This window comes from Hippichthys cyanospilos, chromosome 2, assembly GCF_059441005.1.
Source record: "Hippichthys cyanospilos isolate Australia breed blue-spotted pipefish chromosome 2, RoL_Hcya_1.0, whole genome shotgun sequence".
Classification (NCBI taxonomy): Eukaryota; Metazoa; Chordata; class Actinopteri; order Syngnathiformes; family Syngnathidae; genus Hippichthys; species Hippichthys cyanospilos.
Window position 1 is genome coordinate 35,898,203 of NC_142370.1, and position 18,686 is coordinate 35,916,888.

Consider the following 18,686-nt stretch of genomic DNA (forward strand, 5'->3'; position numbering starts at 1 on the left):
CCGGAGATTTAGTTGTACTTGCGCCCGTTTTCTCTTTTCTAGCCGGCGAGAGCGTTCTGCCGACACAGCACAAATGCGCATTCTTCCTCTGATTGGCTGTTGGCCAAGAAATGCAAGATAGAAGTGTTAGAATTCCTTTTTTTTTAGTAAATTCAACCTCAGCAGTACTTTGCTTTGGATGTGACGAATGAGATTTCGACAAGCGCTAATGAAACGGTCATCTATAGTTGTAGGGCAGGCGGTTGTAACTGTCACGTAAAACATGCTGCTATCCAGCGGACATGATTGTTTATTGCACTCCTGTTCCCTGCATTTCTCAATTCTTATTGCCCATAGCTGCTTTTATTTTCCAGTTCTATTACTATGTCGTGTTTCGATTGCAGTGTAACTGTAGAACGATACACATGGCGCTAACTTTAAGTGTAAGTACTAAAACGAAAAAAAAAAAAGATTTGAGTAGTACAGCACCTGACAGAAAGAAAAAAAAAAGTTAAATGCCTCCGGCGGTGGCGTAGGCTCGTACAAAACTACACTGAGCGACAATGATGGAAAGGGTGGGGGGGGGCTCTGACGATCAAAAAAAATGTTGCCCACCTCTGCTACTGATCACAATTTCAGTTTATTTTCCAAGTCCAAACTCTCAAAGATAACATGGCAACATAACCCATTTCCTTAATGAATCTTACACTGCAAACGTGACGGTCTGCATTTTTGTTTTTTTTTGCATTTACTGTATGTATATATTTATATATATTTATAGTTTCCCTAGATTTTAGGGAAGAAAATTAGACATCCGTTACGACAGGAACGATTTTCCCCAAAACCATTCAATGCACTTGAAACAATTATAAACACGGCATCATCCTGCGACAAAAGGTGATGGCGACAGACGTGCAGAAAGGAAGAAAAGCCTCTCGGCGCGGCCGTCAAGCCCCGGGTCCCCCGGGTCCCCCGGGGCCCGAGTCTTTTGGCTTTTCCGGGTCCCTCTCCGTGAGATCCCGATCGTGTGAACCGGGTGTTTTTGGAAGGCCCGCGGGGACGCCGGCCCTCCGGGACCGGACTTTGACATCTATGCCTTACGTCCGAAAGAAAAAAGGGAATGAGTGAGCACACCGGGGACGCCGCACGGTGCTGTGGCGGGGCGCCGGCTTTTCCCATCAGGCACAGGTGAGAGAGAGAGAGAAAGAGAATTGGGGGGGTGAGGGAGGGGAGAGGCAGAGAGGGGAGGAGAGAGAGGGGCAGCGAGAGAAGGGGGGGGGGTTCCGGAGTCAAGCCATTTTGGGGCGCCCGGGCGGAGCGGCGGTCTTCTCAATGCGGCCCGGCGATGCGGAAGACGGCGCCGACGCGCAGGAAGAAGCGACGCAGGGCGACGCGCAGCTCGGGGATGAGGTCAAACTGCATCATCTCGCACAGCGGCGAGAAGCAGCGCGAGGCGTGCACCTGGAACTGCCGCGAGAGCCGGGCCGTTACGAGCCGGCCTCCCGGAGGCCGCGCGCGAGACGGCGAGGGCGCGCCTGCCTTGTCGTCGGGCAGCCGGACGGTCTCGGCGAGCAGCAGCATGAGCGGCCCGTTCCAGGCTTCCCTGTGGCTCTCCGACGCGAGGGCGTTAAAGTAGGCCAGGGCGTCGCCGCACACCCTGAGGGCGCGGCCAGAGCGACCTTGTTTTCCCGACCGTTTGGAGCGCATTTGAGCGCGGCCGCTCACCGCAGCAGGCGCGTCTGGACGTCGGGCCAGGCGCCGCTCAGCCGCGCGTCCGAGTACATCCGGAACAAAATCCTCAGGCCGCAGGCCAGGCTGCTGGTCTCCTGCTTCAGCAGGTTGGGCTTGGACTTGCCTTTGAAGCCTGCCGAGGGACGGCACGTTGCGCCGCCTGCGGCCCTTCGCCGGCCGGGCCCCGCCTACCTACCCGCCCTCCAGAGCGCCGTCCTCTGCTCGCCGTTGGAGTTGAACTCCTTGGCGAAGGCGTGCGACTCCAGCAGGCAGTCCAGCAGCTTGAAGAGGTGATCCGAGCCCATGCGCGGGTACATGCCCCGCTCCCGCGGCTCGCCCTCGGCCGGCGCCTCTTCCGGAGCGTCTCGCTGGAGGGGTCGGGTCGCAAACGAGGCCGGTCCGCGGTCAGAAAGAGAAAGGGATGCGGCGGGCCGCTCTTTCCGGCTATACCTGGGCGGCGGCCATGTTGTCGGCGTCCTCTTTCTCGCCGGCGGCCGGGAAGAAGACGATGTTGTCCACGGTTTGGATGAGCTCCAGCTGCACCACGCATTTGACGAGCAGACCCGCGAACAACCCGTGGTCCGAAACGCCTGGCGGGACCGGAGAAAGCGCCTTTTCCGTCGGGGTTCCGTTTGTTCCCGGGGCCGACCGCCCCTGTCGAATCGCGGCGCCGGCGTAGGCGGCTCGAGCTTCGGGGCGTAACTCACGAGCGGCGGGTCCGCCCTTGCAGGCGTCCTCGCCGGACATCTGGCTGCGCCCCCTGTCGGAGAGGGCTCGATCCAAGCTGCTCTGCGACCGGCCGTCGAAGTCCGCGTCCTGCAAAGACGGAGCTCTTTTTGGAAGTCGTCCAATGCGCCCGCCGGGGGAAAGGTAGGCGTCCGGGCCGGTGGAAAGGTAGGCGTCCGGGCCGGTAGGCGTCGCGCCCCGTTCGGCTCGGCGTCGGGGAGAGAGGGAAGAGGAAAAGGCGCGGCGCGGCGCGGCGCGGCGGGCGCGGTCGGACGGCACGCTCACCGAGAGCTTGGGCTCGGCGTCGTCCTCGCGTTCGGCGGGCCGCCACGTCAACAGGCTGCGCGCACAAGAGCCACAAACGCTGAGCGGAGACATTGGGGCGGGCGCAGAGGGAAGGGCGCGGCCGGCCGGCGTACGCTTGAGGGCCGGCGTTCCGGAAGATCTCCAGCACGCACGAGCAGGTGACGTCCCACACTCGGGGGCTGAACTTCTCGCCGTTGAGAATCACCAGGTTCTCCAGGCATTTGGTTCCCGAACGCGCCAGCTGCTCGTTGTCTGCGGCCGAAGGGGAGGCGGCGAACAAACGCGCGCGGGGCGTCAGCCTCCCGACTTGGGGGCCGTTGCGGGCGGAGGTCCGGCGCCCACCTTGCCGGACGCACCACTGCAGTTGCGCGAAGATGTCCGGCAGCAGGATCTCGCTGAGAGGGTGGTAAAAGTGCGTGAAGACGTCGCAGACGGCGTAGAGCGCGTGGTTGCACGTGGTGGTCATCCACTCCGTTTTCTGAGGCGAGGGCGGGGGTTAAGGACGCGTGGACGGGGAGTCCGAATAGGGGAAGGAAAAAGGGGAAAAGGGGATAAGGGGATAAGGGGAGGGCTCCGCCCCCACCTCCGTCTGCTGCTCGGGGAGCTTCATGTTGTCGAAGATGCGGAAGACGATCCGGAAGAGGTCGTGCCACCAGTGCTTCTCGAAGGCGCGCCCGTAACTTTTCATCACCTCGAACATGACGGTGAGAGCCCTGTCGGGGGGGGGAGAGCGCTCTGAGCCCGGCCTTCCGGAGGCGGCCAAAGAAGGGCGGGCCCTACCTGGTGCGCACGTCCAACTTGCAGCGGTTGACGATACACGACAGCTCGAAGAGGACGGGGAACCAGCCGCGGACCCAGACCCGATCGGCGGGGGCCACGTTGGTGTCGTCGCCGCCGTACTCCCGCAGGGCCTGGGGCGGCCCCCCCCCGAATTAGGATTCGGCCGGGGCCGGGCCCCGAGCGGCGGGGGCCGCCGCGCCTACCTGCGGCCGCTCCGACACGTATCTGGCGCAGCGGCGGATGAGGCGGATGGCCTCCATGCTGGTGTCGGGGAAGGCCGCGTTGCACGCGAACTCCGACAGGCACTTGACCGCGTCCTGGAAGGAGTCGATGGCGGCGCCGAAGTGCTCGGCGAACGTGTCGGCTGACGCCGGCGACGGGAAGGAAGAGCGCCAAACAAATTCAGGCCCGGGGAAGGGGGCGGGCCCGACGGGGCCTCCGCCGCTTCGGCCGCTTCGTTCGGGCCCCGCTAAGCGACGTTTTCCACCGGCGCGGACAACGGTTTGCGCCGGTCGCCTTCCGGGTGACCCCCCAAAGCGTTCCGCCCGTTTCGAGGCCGACGGAATATCTGGCGTAAACGAGGCCGCCGGGGTTGATTATGGTCACGGGGAAGGGCCGGTATTTTTTTGGGATTGGCTTTTGAAGGCTTTTTGATGGCAAAACCGGATCGATTTGCGACGGGTCGGACCGGACTGTGGCGGCGGCCCTCCGGCCAGATCCTTTGACTTGAAGGTTCTGGCTGAAATAGCAAGTTGGCTTTCACAAATTCACAAATTTCGGCATTTTCTTTCTCCCCTACGTCTTTTGAGCGGCTTCCCATTTCCGAAGCGGGTCGATGCGCGACGGACCCGCCGAATGCTCGCGGGGACCCCCGGCTAAAATAGCAAATCGCCACCCTTTCTTCTTCAGGTTTTTGTCGCCGACGGTTTTTAGCGGCCTCCGATTTGAAACGCGGGGAAACAAAAAGGGCCCGGCGCGCGCCGAAGGTTCTTTCCGGTTCCCCGACTCACTGACGACGCGGCCGGTGGTCTGGAAGGCCAGCTCCACGATGGACTCGTCGCGGTCGGCCGCCGCCTGGTGAAATACCGAGAAGATGTTCTTCCAGCCCGAGCGGATGTTGGCGGCCTGGGAGTTGACCATCTGCGCCACACACCTGATCACCATGTCTCGGATAGTGGGAGACCTGCGGAGGGGGGCGGGAAAAGCTCGACACGGGCCGGTACCTCGCCGACGGCGCTCCGGCGGCCTTCACCTGTTTTTCTTCACGATGTGCTCGAAAGGCCTGAGGAAGTCTTTTTGGAATCGGAAATTGGCCAGCTCGCCTTTTTCCAGGAACTTCATCGAGAGCTGCCTCAGCGAGTCCACGGCAAATATGGCCACGTCCTCGTTGGGGTTACAGCCCACCTACGGCGGATGCGCCACAGGGTCCGAGGCCGGAATGACTTTAAGGCATTGGGATTTGCCGGCGTCTAGCGCCCGATGCAAAACTCATTCAAAAGCCCGCGAGAAATGTCACTCGCACCGCACGCAGAGGCGGGCGACTTTTTTTTTTTTTTTTACTCGTCCGACGTTCGCCAGAGTCCCGCTCCCTTTCCGTCATCGTCGGTCCCTCGTTTTTTTCCGAGGCGGACCAAATATAATTGTCGGTCCGTCAGTCTTGTGTACTTAGTACTTAGTTTGTGTGCTTAGAAAGCAAAATAACACCAAAATTCTCTTAACAATTCTAAACGTGACTGGACCTTTGCGGCAAGACTGAGTGTGATTTTTGGTTTATGAAAGCAGGACTAAGAAAGGGAGCAACTCCATACAAATCTCTGGCAAAAACAGCTGTGTGATCACTGTGAAGGACAAGTAGTGAATTCTTCATTCTACTGAACATGTTTCTCCACCGCAGTAAAGTCCCGTCGTGCGTATGTTTTACGTCCCTTTTCTAAGTTTAGAGGCGAATCGGCGGGTTATCGTTTTTTGCTCGAGGTCCCCGGAGACCATCGAAATATTTAAGGGTATCAAAGAAGGTGTTCAATGGGGTTTCGAGTATAAAATCACCAGAGGCGGGCGGGCACTTTGCGGGCACTGAAGAAAATGCGGGAATTGCAATTTCCATTCGTCGTCGTAATCGCAAGGCTAGACATGAGGTAAGCTGTCCGTCGATTAACCGGGCCGCTTCAGTTCACTACTTGTCATCCACGGCCGTAACGCGGCCGACTTTAATTGGAGTTGCTCCGGCAAAAAAACCTACGTCGCCCACCTCTGAAAATCACTATTAGCTGTTGCGCCCGTGCCACCTATTTACCGTATTGGTCGATTGCGTTTTGGGCCGCATGTTAACGCTTTGGCGTTACTTCTTTACTTGTGCGCGCGGTTGAAATATCACGGCTCTGTAAAGTGCCCCCCCCCCCCCGAATCCGAGCCTCAGTCGACACCCGCGACCCGTACGCCGTCCCGCACCCGCCGCCGCCTCCCCGACGATACGCAGGAGACGGGTAAAATCCGGCATTTTCCGAGGCGACCGCGAGTCGCCGGCAAATTTTGCCCCTCGTCGCCGGAGCCGCCGACCTTGTTGAAATGGTCCCCTACGACCTGCCAGATTCGAGACCACTGCAGCCTGATGCGGTTCATGTTGTAGTAGGAGATCTCCACGATCTTCTGCAAGCTGAACATCCTGGGCTGATGCGGCGAGGCCAGCTCGTCCATGGACACGGCGCACAGCCACCTCACAAAGTCCACTGCGCCGGCGGGAAAAACGGCCGTGAGCCGCCGGGCCGGCTGGGGCGGCAGCTTTCCTCACTCACCGATCGCGTTGCCGTCCAGCCTGGTGGAGCCGGTGAAGATCCTGTAAAGACCGCGGGAGGGGGAAACCGGGTCACGGCGGGACGGTCGGGAGGATCGCGGGAGGGGGAAACCGGGTCACGGCGATACAATTGCGGGCGGGGGGGGGAAACCGGGTCACGGCGATACAATTGCGGGCGGGGGGGGGCCGGGGCGCACCTGTCCACGGCTACCACCACGCTCTGAGAGCTGGTCTCTCCCACCGACTCCTGAAGGTGAGCCATCTGACGCTTGTCCTGATTGGCCACCAGGTTGCCTGCAAAACATCGGGCGGTTTTCCGGTCCGGACGGATTCCCTTTGCCCGTCCGCCTCGGCGGGCGTGACCGGGCAAAGACCGGCGAAGCTGCGTTCGCCCTTTCGGTGCCGGCCGCCATTTGAAAAGCGTTCGGTTCGAGGCCGGCGCAATATTTGTTCGCGCGACTATCGGCCGTACGTAGGTTATCCCGCATTTGTTTTCTGCAATAGGCGTATGGGCAGATTAGCGGGGATGAAGGTCTCCCTCCCGTCGCCGCTGTCTGCGAAGAAGGGGAACCCGAGCGTCTCAAGCGGACGTGACGAGACTCGCGCCGTCCCGGTCCCCGACCGAAGGGCGGAAGCGCGGACTCGTAACCTGCGTCCCCCGCGATCGGACGCTAATTCTTGACACGGTCGCCGGACGTTTCCGGCGAGCGGTATCCGGAACGGTCCTTCCCTCCGCTATGGCGTGAGCAAATACAGCCGAGGTGTTTTTGATGGCCACGCAACGGCGCGTTACATAGAGCGGGTTTGGCGCTTTTCTCTTCTCCGGCCCGGCCCATCAAACCCATCAAAGTCAGCTTCCGGCCGAGCCGCGCGGGAGCTCGAGTCGGGCGCGTTCGGCGGAAAGGCGTAAGATTTGCACCTACCGAGTCCGAGCGGCATGAAGTCCTCGGCGCCCGGGGGCAAGCCCTTGACGCCGGGCTCTTTGTCTCGCGCCGCCCCCGAAACGTAGCGCGTCTTTACCCCGGTGCCGATCAACTGAGCCAGCTCCAGTTGACTGATACACCTCAGGATCTGTCGCGAGGACGTTTTCATCGCGCGTGCCGGGGGGACGGCACAAAACGCGGCGCGGCGCGGCGCGGCGCGGCGGGGGGGGGGGCCCCGCTGACCTCGTGCCAGGAGTTGCCCAGGTAGTTTCCGTCCGTGTGGGCCACGGTGATGAGGGTTTTGATGGTGTCGATGTTCTTCTGCTTCATCTCGGTGATGCCGGAGCCGGCCGTCAGCAGGGTGAACCTGGCCAGGGCCTGGACGTAGGCGTCCCGCTCCAGCTGCGCGCCGACGCGTTTAGGGGCGGGCCGAAAAGCCGAGGGCGGATCGGCGGTCCCGAGGGGCCGCTCCCACCTGCATGCCGAAGATGCAGGCGATTCTGACGGCGCAGCGGATGCCCTCCAGGCACGGCGAGGCCACCTCCGGGTCGTCGCAGTCCTGCAGGCCCACGCTGAACGCCGCCAGCAAAGGGGTCCACGCCAGCTGCGAGACGCAAAGGACGGCTCGCTAGCAAACGGCGGCCAAGCGGGCCAATCGCTTCCGGGGAGGCCAAAACGGAAACGCGGCGGGCTCTTCCGGATTCAAACCACGCAATTTCAGAATAATAGCGACCCCGAACTCGCGGTGAACCGGCAGCCTACGCGACCCGACACGCGTATTACAGGAGTCCGCGTCTTTTTCCGTTCATGTTCAGATTCGCCGCCCAGTCGAAGGGAGGGTTTTGAGCCTTGTGGAACCGAGGGCCGCCCGGAAAGTATTCCCCCCCCTTGAATTTTTCCGCATTTTGTCACGTTCCGCTCCGACCACAAACGTTTTAGAAAAGCAGTTGAAAGCCGCGTATCATTTTCCTTCCGCTCGACAATGGCGAGCGGCTGCGCGCGGGTCTTTGGAAGGGTAAAGGTCGGCCTTTCGCTCACCTTGAACATGGGCCGGACGTGTTCCAGGTGCGTGGCGCTAAAAAAGGGGGCCTGCGCATGGCTGACCGCCTCCATGAGAGCCTTGGCGGTCTTGGCCATCTGCTCCATCTCCACGTTGTACAAGAGGCGGCGCTGTTTCTCGCTGGCGACGCCTGGAGCCGGAGAAAAGCGCTGGGCCGAGGCGTCCGGGCGAAGGAGCCGGCCGGAGCCGGCCGGAGCCGGCCGTACTCACTCTGCTTGCCGGACTTGGGCGTGACCGAGAAGTCCCTGCCCTCCTTCATGGCTATCTTCTTGCCGGCGATCTCGTCGTAGATGGAGGATAAATACTCCTGGGGCAGGTCCTTGCTGTCGTTGATGCCGCGGTTCATCTTGACGTACTGCTCCTTTGTCATCTTGTTCTTCACCTGCGGCCGTCGGGAGGACCCCCGTATTCCAGTAGATTCAGAGCAGATTTAGCCTTTTGACTCATCTTTCGATGACGATCGCGCGCCGCGTCGACGTAAACGCTATCATCCGAAGGATTCATTTCCATTCCTTACTTAGAGTTCCCTCCGCTTACAAATGCCTCTCCTGACAAAAAATGTCTCCGGCCACGGGAGAAAATTCCAAGATAGGAATAGCCACACGGTTGGCAAAAATATAAGACGCCGGCGCGACCGGAACCTCGTTATCACAGCCCGCGGTTCGTTACAACGTATTCATGTGCCGGCCATTTTTTTTTTTAACTGCGCTCTCCCGCTGTTCAGCTTTACTGGTTTCATCCGCACTTCCTACCGTAGAACTACCAAACATATAATTGACATCAGATAAGGCTGACGCTGTACGTATTCGCATTAAAACGCGCACGTAACAAAGCACTTTGGGCTGTGGCGTCTGACGTTGGCGTTGTTGGCATGTCCTTAGCACTTTGACAATTACGTCACACGGGAAGCACTTGGCGTGACCCCAAACTGAACCGAAGTACATTTACGTGGGCAGAACAATCCCCAAAATAAATATTATTGCTCCTGAGGACTTGCAAATGATTCCTGGATCACTGGAAACGTCATATAAAAACATACAAATTTAATACCCTAAAAAGGCGTCGCTCTCTCTCTCTCTTTCTTTCTGCACTCCTCATCAACATAACAGCACCGTCTCGAGGCAAACAAGTGAACTGCATTCATATTGTCAACTGCTACAATTCATGTGATTCAGTTCAAGCGTTTAGGAGCGTTTTCTATTATTCTTTACATGATATATTTGGATTATTATGCACTAAGGTCATTCGAATACGTATTAGTGACGGTTTTTATGCGTTTTGGAATTGAACAATATTCACGGAAAGGGTTTAGGATCCTTTTCGGGGGCTTGGAACGGATGAGGCTGTAAAATGTAAAAAGCGGCTCTACTCATGAAAGAGTCGCGTGACCGACCGAATGACGTACTGTACGTAATATGCTGTATGCGTAGTATGTATGGCCGCCCAAATGGTCAGAGTTATCGCTACAGTGCTAAAGCGGCTACCCTCAGCTACCCTCCATGAAAGAGAGAATAAAAAAAAAAAAGTATTTGACGAAGATTCTATTATTTGTTATTTTTATTGCTATTTTAAAAGACGAGAATTCAGATCGAACATACGATTTTTTGCGTAGTCTTCTCTTCGAAATGAAATAAGAGCAATCGAACACGTGCAAGGAGAACATATTGTAAGACATCCAACGAGCGTCATTCTTACCTGAGGACTATGCAGGTCCGTAGTGAGCATAATGATGGAGTAGGCTAGGACATAAGCAGTGTCCGCACTGGCAAACAAAGTTTGCCTGCAACCAAACCGAAAGACAAACGGGACGGTTAGCCACGCGACGAGGACGCGGCGAGATCATTCTCTTCAACTCACCCCTGGTTGCACTCCAGGTATCGGGCGGCGAACTTCTCCATCAGCCTGTCGATCTTCTGGGCTTCGCCCGGCAGTCTGAATCCTTCCAAAAAGGCCCTGAGGGCCGAGACAAAGTCCCGGCCGCAGAAGTCCAGCTGGTCGACGTAGCAGTACATCACCTCTTTGTTGAACTTGACGTTCTCCCCGAGGAACTCGCCCACCTGGGTCTAAGCGTGCAGACGCGCGCCGGTTAGCGCCATCATTTGGGATTATTTGTCAGTTGGCTCCGATTGACTTTGAGGTCATGCCAAGTGCTTCCTGCGTGATGTCAGCGCCGCCCAAAGCGGAACGTTACTTATGTGTTTGGATGCGGACGTGAACAACGTTAGCCGCAGCTAATGTCAATTTTATCGTTCGCTCGTCCACAGGAGCGATAAGGTTTGTTTTTTGGATGATTTTGAGGATTTCCTTAGTTTGGGGTCATGCAATAAGATATTTTTTTCCTGATCTTATTTACGTTTTGGGGGTTATTGCTCGGGTTCAGTTCGGGGTCAACCGACGTGCCAAATCCGCGCGCCGCTCACCGTGTCCAATCTGTCCTCCTGGTGAAGGAAGCGGGCGACGTCCTCGGCCGCGGAGGCCAACATGCCCTGATCCTGCAGGTACTGGATACCCCGTTTGGGTTTTTTGTTAAAGCTGGGGAGAGGGGAGAACAAAGACACCCTGCTCTGGCATTTTCCCAACACGGCGCCGGTCTTCCCAAGCTCTCACAGTTCGATGCCGTGCTCGATGATGTCCTTCCGCTGCTTGATGACTTCGTACTGCTCCGGGTGGTCCGGCCGAGACGGCGGGAGGCCGGCCGACACGGCGGAGTCCAGGGAGCCGAGGCTGTCCCGCCGTCCCGCCGGCTGCTTGCACTCCGCCGTCTCGCTCTCGCACGGGGGATCCTGACCTGCGAGGCGGGCGGGGCTACGGTATCTCGGCAGACCCGCTTCCCGTCCGGTGAACTTACCCAGGTTGGCCTGAAGGTTGGGGTTGACGTACATGTCCTTGCTCCACTCAACCATACATTTGAGGATGGACACCAGACACTCCAGGCCCTTCTTACGCAGGCAGAGCTCCTGTTCGGAACGCGACAAGACTCGGGCGCTCTTCAAAAAGGCGGACCCAAATACGCAAAGTACTTCCCGCGATGGAGCGCCGTCAAACGGAAACTCTCAAACCCGGAGAAAAAACCCATACGCGTTCAATTTTCTACCGCTGCAGGATCTTGGGACGGAACCTCCGGGGCCGACGCCACTGAACGTTTTGAGGGCTCGCGAGGCAAAATACGTTTGCGTTTGACGCGATAAGGCGGCCAGCTTGGCGAAAAATCGCGTGGGACGCAAGCGCGCGTGTGTACCTGTAGCGGGCTCATGCCCAGCTCCTGACCGCTCCTGCCCATAGCTATTTTGGACAGGTCATTGACCAGGCGCTCAAAAATATTGGAGGCGTTCAGGTCGCAGTCGTAGTTGACGTAGATGTCAACCACGCACTGGGCATCTGAAGACAAAAAAAAAAGAAAGCAAACATACAGCAAATGAGAAACCTAACATGTCACAAAGTTGACAGGCGGCCAAACTGAAGCGAACTGTGCGATGGCGGCTTGAAGTCAAAGAGATTCATGTGGAGGTCCTCACTTTCTTAGTCCCGCTTTCATAAACCAAAACTCATACGGTACACAACCTCGCCGCCAACGTTAAAAGTAACGTTTTGAATTCCGTCTTAAGAGATTTTGCTTTTTAAGGGTTTTACGCCAAGCGACCGCGTGCTGAGAAGAGCGTTCTGGGATGCGTTTCCACTACATTTCAAGCAACCAATGGGTGAAGAACAAATTCTCTGATGGGCTCTTGGCCAGGAAATGCAAGCTACAAGCATGACTTTGTTTCGCTTGTAGTGTATGCGACGGATGGAATTTAGACAAACGTTCATGAAAACGTCTTGTATAGCGGTGGGGCAGGCAGTTCTAAATGAGAACGACGTCCACCTTTTCAGAGTCACGTAAAGCAGTGGTCCCCAACCTTTTGATCGCCACGGGGGTTGGGGACCACTGATGTGACGCATGATAATGCCATCCAGGGGACATGATTGTTAATTGCACTCTCGTCCTCAGTATTAAACATGATGGCGAATGCCATCCTAGGGTTAAACCCCGAGCTGGCTTTGTTTTCATGTTGGCACAGTTTTTGCAGTGTGACTGTAGAACCACAGACACGGTGTTAATTTGAAGTAGAAGTACTCAAACAGAAATAAAGAATTAGTATGAGTATCGGCCCTTTCCTTATTTGCGACAAAGCGGCGACGGGCCGAGGACGAGGGAAAAGGGGGCCCGCCGTTCCGCCCCCACCTGCACAAATGCGCGTCAGCGTCTGGATCACCATCCACTTGTGCTCGAAGGAGCTGGTCGACGTCTCCAAGATGGTGAGGAAAATCTCCCGGAAGAAGACCTGAAGCGCACGGCGCGTCAGCGCAGACGCGGCGGGGAAAGGCGGGCCGAGGCGGGCGCACCTCGATCTGCATCTTCAGGTGGACCTTGAAGTGGGAGAGCAACGTGAGGAAGATGGCCAGCGAGAGCTCGAAGACCTCGGGCACGGAGGAGACGCCGTTTTTGGAGAGCGCCACGCAAAGGTACTGCTTGATGGCGTTGACGAACATCTCGTGGGTGCGGAACACGGGCCCCGCGCCCTGCAGCGCCGAGAGCAGCAGCTGCAGCGACACGATCTTGGAGCGCGACTCGTGCGACCTGCGCAAAATAACCGCGCCGGAGAAAGCTTTGGCGGACGGGAGCTAAACCGCCTCGGCGAAAAGACGCGGACCGCGCGCGGCGTCGGGCTGACTCACTTTGGATCCGGCGCGCCATCCGCGAGCGGCTTCATGGAAAGCTTGCAGAGCGAGCGAAAGACCAGGAAGGCGTCCTTCTGCAGGATATGGGAGAAGCGCGAGGCGCCGCGCGAGGCCTCGCCGTCCTGGGCGCGTCGCCCGCGCGTTACTTGGAGGGACGCCGCACGAATATGGAGGGGGCTTCGGCCGGCGCGCGCTTCTTACCGACGGCTCGGCGGAAGACGCGGACGAGCGATCTTCCGGCACGCCGTTCACCCGCTCCGAGAGGTGCCCGCCGCCGGCCCCGTCTAATCGGGGGAGAGGACAAACGCGCCGTTGGCGGCTCCGAAGCGCGACGTCGCGGTCGGCAACGTGCGACTTTTCCCGCACGGCGCTCGGGAAACCTCGCCTTCCTTTCAAGTCGCGCCACATAGATCAAACGCGCGGGATCGCCGTTTCCGCGCCTCGACATCGCGGCCGACACGTTGGCGTATGCGCATTTCGACATTGAAGGTGGAGTACCGGCGCCAGGCGGGCGTTCCCTTTCATCCGCTCCGGTCCCCGGAAGCCGATCCTCCCCGCGGGCCTCGACGTCCTCGCCGGGAGGCGTTCGGGCGCCTCCGTCTTCGAAAAGGCAATCTGCGAGGAAAAACGAAACGCGCGGTTCCAACGGCCGGCCTTCCGGGTTCGGCCCAAATAGGCGCGCGCACCTGTAGGCGACGGGGCCCGGCGACACGGACGGTCGCTTCCCTCCGGCGGGTCGGGCTCCGGGTCGAGATCCGAGACGGATCTCCGGGCCGGCGGCGAGGGGTCGCCCGGGGGCGAGGCGAGCCGCTCTTTCTCTCGCTCCCGGGCCTCCGACGCCTGGGGGAGCCGCAGGCGGAAAGGTCAGCGGGCGACGGGCCGGGCCGGGCGGGCGGGCGGGCGGGGCTCGGGCCGGCCGACTGACGGCTTGGTTCTCCATGCGCGCGAAGATGACGTTGAGCATCTGGGTGAGCGTGGCCTTGGCCGTGGTCTGGTTGATGAGGTTGCGGCTGGCCAGGTAGATGTTGTAGCAGGTCCTGACGGTGAGCAGGACCGTGCCTTCGTGGATCTCGATGTGCGGGGAGGTGACGGCCGTCAGGAGGGCCTGCGGAGCCAACCAAAAACTCTTTTTGACTGCTTCGGCGCCGCCGACGAGAATTCTCCTCTTTAAAAGTCGGAACCACTCCTAAAATTCGCGTGAAATGTGCGCGTTTTTTTCTTTTTTTTTTGGTTTTTACGGGGGGTAGCTGACCCCCTTCTATTGCAGTGGTTCTCACCCGGGGGTACTTGAAGGAACCCCAGATTTGAAGTAAAACAAACATTAATTAACCTAAATATGGCGCTTCACGTTAAATGCAACCGTTAAATATTTCGTGATCAAAATTTCCTTTTGAGAGCAGGTCTGACACCTTATTGTTTTTAAATGGCCAAATGTTTATGCATGATAAAGTTAAGGATTCGTCTCGACCGTAATCCCGTAATTTTCCAGTATGTTTATATACCGTACATGTTCCGAATGCTACGCTTTTGTTTAATAAAGGGGTTCAACGAATGGCCTGTTTTCAAAGTCTTTTCATATACAAACAAGCCCATAAGTCAGTCCAACGTCACCGTGTTTTCTGCTCTATAAGGCGCATCGCGTTATGAGACGCAGAGAATAGAAGCTCCGGTCGCGGCTCCGGTGGCGGCTCCGGTGGCGTTACGCATCCGGCGGGCGAAAGAGGACTTTGTCTTGCGGAACCTGATACCGTGCGCGCAATAGCCCGCAAGCCGACTGATGATAAGTGGAGCGCGACACACCAAGGACACCAAAGCCGCCTCCGATTCCGGGCTCTCTCTATTTACGCACCACTCAAATTGTTCAGCGGCATCGATTTCATTCATACGTGTGTAGATTACATTCGACACCCAGAAAAAAAAAAAGGAAAAACGCGACAGTCTGCGACGTGATGATGACGCTTTAAGACATAACTGCCCTCTACCGCCACCTACTGTCTTGACGTGAAACACCAGTCAAAGAATTTTCCGTTTGCTGACGTCGTTTGAGCGCCGCTCAACAGAATGTTGCAAAAATCGCAAATGTCATGAATCCTATTCAAATGCATCCCAAAAACGGTCATGATAAAGATGCCGGTCCAAAACTTGGACAATGATTATCGTCGGTCACCCAATCTCACACGTCCCGCTGCCATCGCATAGAAATGTGAGACTGGCTGCATTTTGAAATTTGACAAGTTTGAATCACCTGCTCCCTAGGGTTATTTTCTCTGTTTTATCATTTACAAAAAAAAAGAAATCAAAGGAATTTCCATCATTTGTAACATCATGCCAAAAGGATGAACGATATCCACGCCATAATTCAAAAACGAAGTCCGGAGCAAAACCAAGAGGTCGGTTAGAGCGCGGCGCGGTCCGGTCGTTCCCTTGGAAGTAAAGATGGAAGCGCGCAATACAGCTTTTTTTTTTCCTCGCTTGGAGTGACTGTCGATATGCTGCAGTTTTTATGTGCAAAAGAATTCCAAAGGGCTAACCGATACGCACACGGCCCTCCCCGAACCGAACCGAACCGAGCCGTCCGTCCGTCCATTTCAAAAATATATAACGCGGCCCTCCGGTTGAAAATATCGCTAACCCTAACCCTAATATACGGCAAAAAAACAAGAAAAACGACCCCGATCGACCCGGGCACATCGCGCGCGATTCCGATTCCGATGGGAATGGACTTTGACGCCCGACCGATCGGCCCCACGCACCTTGATGATCTGCAGCTGGACTCCCTCGTCCGTCTGCGGGCCCTGGAAGCAGTCGCAGATGGTCTCCACCAAGCGGTCGATCAGCCTCCTGCCCGGGGTCCCGCCGTCCGGAGCGTTGCCCGTGATGTGACCGTACGCTATCAGTTTCTGCCGCAAAGTCGCACAAACGCCGGCTCCCGTCAGACGCCGCGCCAACACCGGATCCCGTCCGACGCGCAAGGACGCCAACACCGGATCCCGTCCGACGCGCCGTCCTTGCTCGCGGCGCCATCCCCACGGCGACGCAAAAAAAAAAATACAAAGCTCAACCCAATCTAAGCGCAAAGGAACCAACCGTTAAAGAATTCGCGTTTAAAAAAACCCAACAGCGAACGCTTTCAAGGCTAAAGCGGCCTCCAAACACGGGTGTTATTTCAACAGATCGCCGTCGACAAACTTTTTACAGGCAGAAATGTCAAATCTGCGCTACTTATTTTTGAAAACACGACGATCTGGTCAAGGGCAAAGGAGTTTCTAAAACGGGCGCGGTTAACTCTTTCCTTGCCGGCGACGAGCGGCGCGGTCGCGTCAAATAGCTAGCGGTCACGCGACCGACTTTGTTCGCCGGCTTTCTGAACGGGGCGACGGCGGCGGCGGCTCCTCCTTGCGCCAAGCTCACGGAGCGCCGCGGCCGTCGAAGGACGGGGTCCACGGGCTCCCGGGCCTCGCCGGTACTATTGGGGGCGGCGAAAGCGACAAAGGCACGAGCGACGCGGGCCCACCTGCAGACAGTCCAAGGAGGCGCTAACCACGCGAGGGGACTTGGATCGACAGGCCAACTCAAAGGGCAGCACGTATCGGTCGGCCTCGACGTAGTCGGCTCTGGGAGGGGCCGGCGCGCCGCCGTCCCTGTCGGGACGGGGAGGGCCGTCCGTCAAGCGGCGCTTGCCGCGAGTGCGGCGCGTACTTACTTTTGTTTGTCCAGCTCCGCCTTGATTTCATCTGAGGGCGGAGAAGGAAAGGCAGTTACGCTTTGAGAACGCCATCGACCGGGGCCCGGCGTTCGTTAGGCGACGCTTGGGAACGGAGCCCGACTGCGAAACCCATGCTCGCCGCGGTTACTGACTACTGTCAGCGCAACTGTTTTTCCGCCTCAAATTCACCGTCGTCAAATTCATCACCCGCTTTTGAACGGGGGACCCAAAGCGCCAAATAGATAACGAACGTCGACAAAAGTGTCACCGCGCCATTAATCCATTCGAGGTTTCGTTCGCAAAACCAATTCGGCGGCAACTAACGAAAGGTTTTACGAACGGAAAGTGGCGAAACCAGTTTGTCATCGATTCGGTTCATCGCATACGGAACGAGTCGACGGTTGAATCCGTCGCTCGACCGACGAGTCGCGAACGCTGTCACGATTTAATACGACGCATCTATGTTTTAAAATTTCACGGACCCCCTGCGGTCAGGCCACGGACGCCCGGGGGTCCGCGGGCCCCACTTTGACCACCGCCGGTACGCAGCGTTCAATGAACCGAATGGAAACATGCTCCTAACCCTAACCCGTCCGGGACGACCGCGTAAAACGGCGATCGGATTTGTTTCGGGTTTGTTCGCGGAAGCCGGCCACGAGCGAGGCGCCGAGTCGCCCGCTGGCCTAGCTTAGCTTAGCTTAGCTTAGCTTAGGTTAGGTTAGGTTAGGTTAGGTTAGGTTAGGTTAGGTTAGGTTAGGTTAGGTTAGGTTAGCCGAGGCTAGCCCAAGTCGACTGGCTTCACTTGACTGCTGGCTCGCGAACGCCCGCGGTGACAGCGTCGCGCCGATCCGGCGGAAAGGCGACTTTGACACGTCAGCCGGGGGGGCCGCCGAAACTAGCGAGCGGATGGAGACGCTTGACATCCGGCTCACCCAGCGCCACCTGGCAGGCTTTGCGCAGCTGGCCGTGCTGACTCCTCTTCACCTCCCGATCCGAGAGGATCTTCTCCAGCGCCCGGGACAGAAACATGCTCTTGGTTTTGCTATTCTCCGCCTTCGGCTGTTGACGTTGCTGGTTCCGGTGCTGCTGCATCGCCGGGCCGGGTCTCGGGACGGAACTCGTCTCAGGCCGTCATTTCGGCCAGACCCCCCGCGGAAAAGCGGGGCGCGAAGGACGCGAACCGGGCCTTTTGCGAGGGACGAGGCTAGCTGCGTTTTGACTTTGGCCGCTCGTCAGCCACGAGCGCCATAGCTGCTACCTGTCAACGTCACGTGATTGCAACCTGGGCCGGAAGTGAAGCCGTTTCCGCGGTGCCGATTGGGCAACGTCATATCCGTGTCGGGAGGATTTGTTTTTCAACGCCGCGTTTAACTTTGTGACGTGAATATTGGGTGTTTCGGCGGTAAAATTCCCCTTCTCCGTCCTTAATAAACTTATATTTGGGACGGTTTCAAGAGTACGTTGCTTTTATTTTTTCGACAGCCGTTACGAACGGTCATCCCGACGTCTCCATGCTCCCGCATCATAACTCGCTAGAGGAATTTTTAGACATGGGTCATCAATCGGACCGTTGAAAAGCAGTCCTCAAACTGATTAGACTAACGAAATCGCTCACGAAAACGGCTATTTAGGTTTAGAACTTCCAAATAAATGAAAAAAAAATGAAACAAACATCGGTGTATCTCGTGTGAATTCAATTAAAACGGAGGAAATTCAAGTAAGATTGAGTCAGAAAATTCCCGTTTGTTGCTTGAATGGTGAGTTCGGGCGCTAAATGGTAAATGGACTTTCACTTATATAGCGCTTTTCTACCTTCGGTACTCAAAGCGCTTTACACTAACTAGTCATTTACCTACTGATGACGCAGCATCAGGAGCAACTGGGGGTTCAGTGTCTTGCTCAAGGACACTTAGACATGGTCTTGATGGTCGGGGGACCGAACCCACGGCCTTACGGCTGGGAGAC

At 57.3% G+C, this 18,686-nt stretch overlaps 1 protein-coding gene across 3 annotated transcripts; it reads right to left on the minus strand.

The window, feature by feature from the left end:
• Window positions 1-600: 600 nt before the first annotated feature.
• On the minus strand, window positions 601-18,009 carry arfgef2 (ARF guanine nucleotide exchange factor 2). 3 transcript variants are annotated; one of them, XM_088440005.1, is made up of 39 exons: window positions 17,654-18,009; window positions 16,719-16,749; window positions 16,530-16,656; window positions 15,769-15,915; window positions 13,941-14,120; window positions 13,702-13,855; window positions 13,514-13,630; window positions 13,217-13,299; window positions 13,013-13,137; window positions 12,680-12,914; window positions 12,519-12,618; window positions 11,535-11,674; window positions 11,145-11,253; window positions 10,904-11,084; window positions 10,717-10,828; window positions 10,154-10,359; window positions 9,992-10,076; window positions 8,507-8,678; window positions 8,275-8,426; window positions 7,712-7,840; window positions 7,480-7,638; window positions 7,237-7,384; window positions 6,511-6,607; window positions 6,315-6,355; window positions 6,079-6,248; window positions 4,775-4,926; window positions 4,533-4,705; window positions 3,726-3,886; window positions 3,523-3,653; window positions 3,326-3,455; window positions 3,085-3,220; window positions 2,856-2,994; window positions 2,722-2,776; window positions 2,418-2,526; window positions 2,161-2,300; window positions 1,907-2,078; window positions 1,705-1,843; window positions 1,519-1,636; window positions 601-1,446 (listed from the first exon to the last, which is right to left on the minus strand). In XM_088440005.1, exons 1-39 carry the CDS (start codon window positions 17,811-17,813, stop codon window positions 1,309-1,311), a joined length of 5,253 nt encoding a protein of 1,750 aa, XP_088296131.1. In that variant the 5' UTR covers window positions 17,814-18,009; the 3' UTR covers window positions 601-1,308. The 3 variants fall into 3 exon arrangements, with proteins under 3 accessions (XP_088296131.1, XP_088296125.1, XP_088296116.1); XM_088439999.1 differs by having other exon boundaries at window positions 10,904-11,253; window positions 16,530-16,629; XM_088439990.1 differs by having other exon boundaries at window positions 10,904-11,253.
• Between the last annotated feature and the right edge of the window lie 677 nt (window positions 18,010-18,686).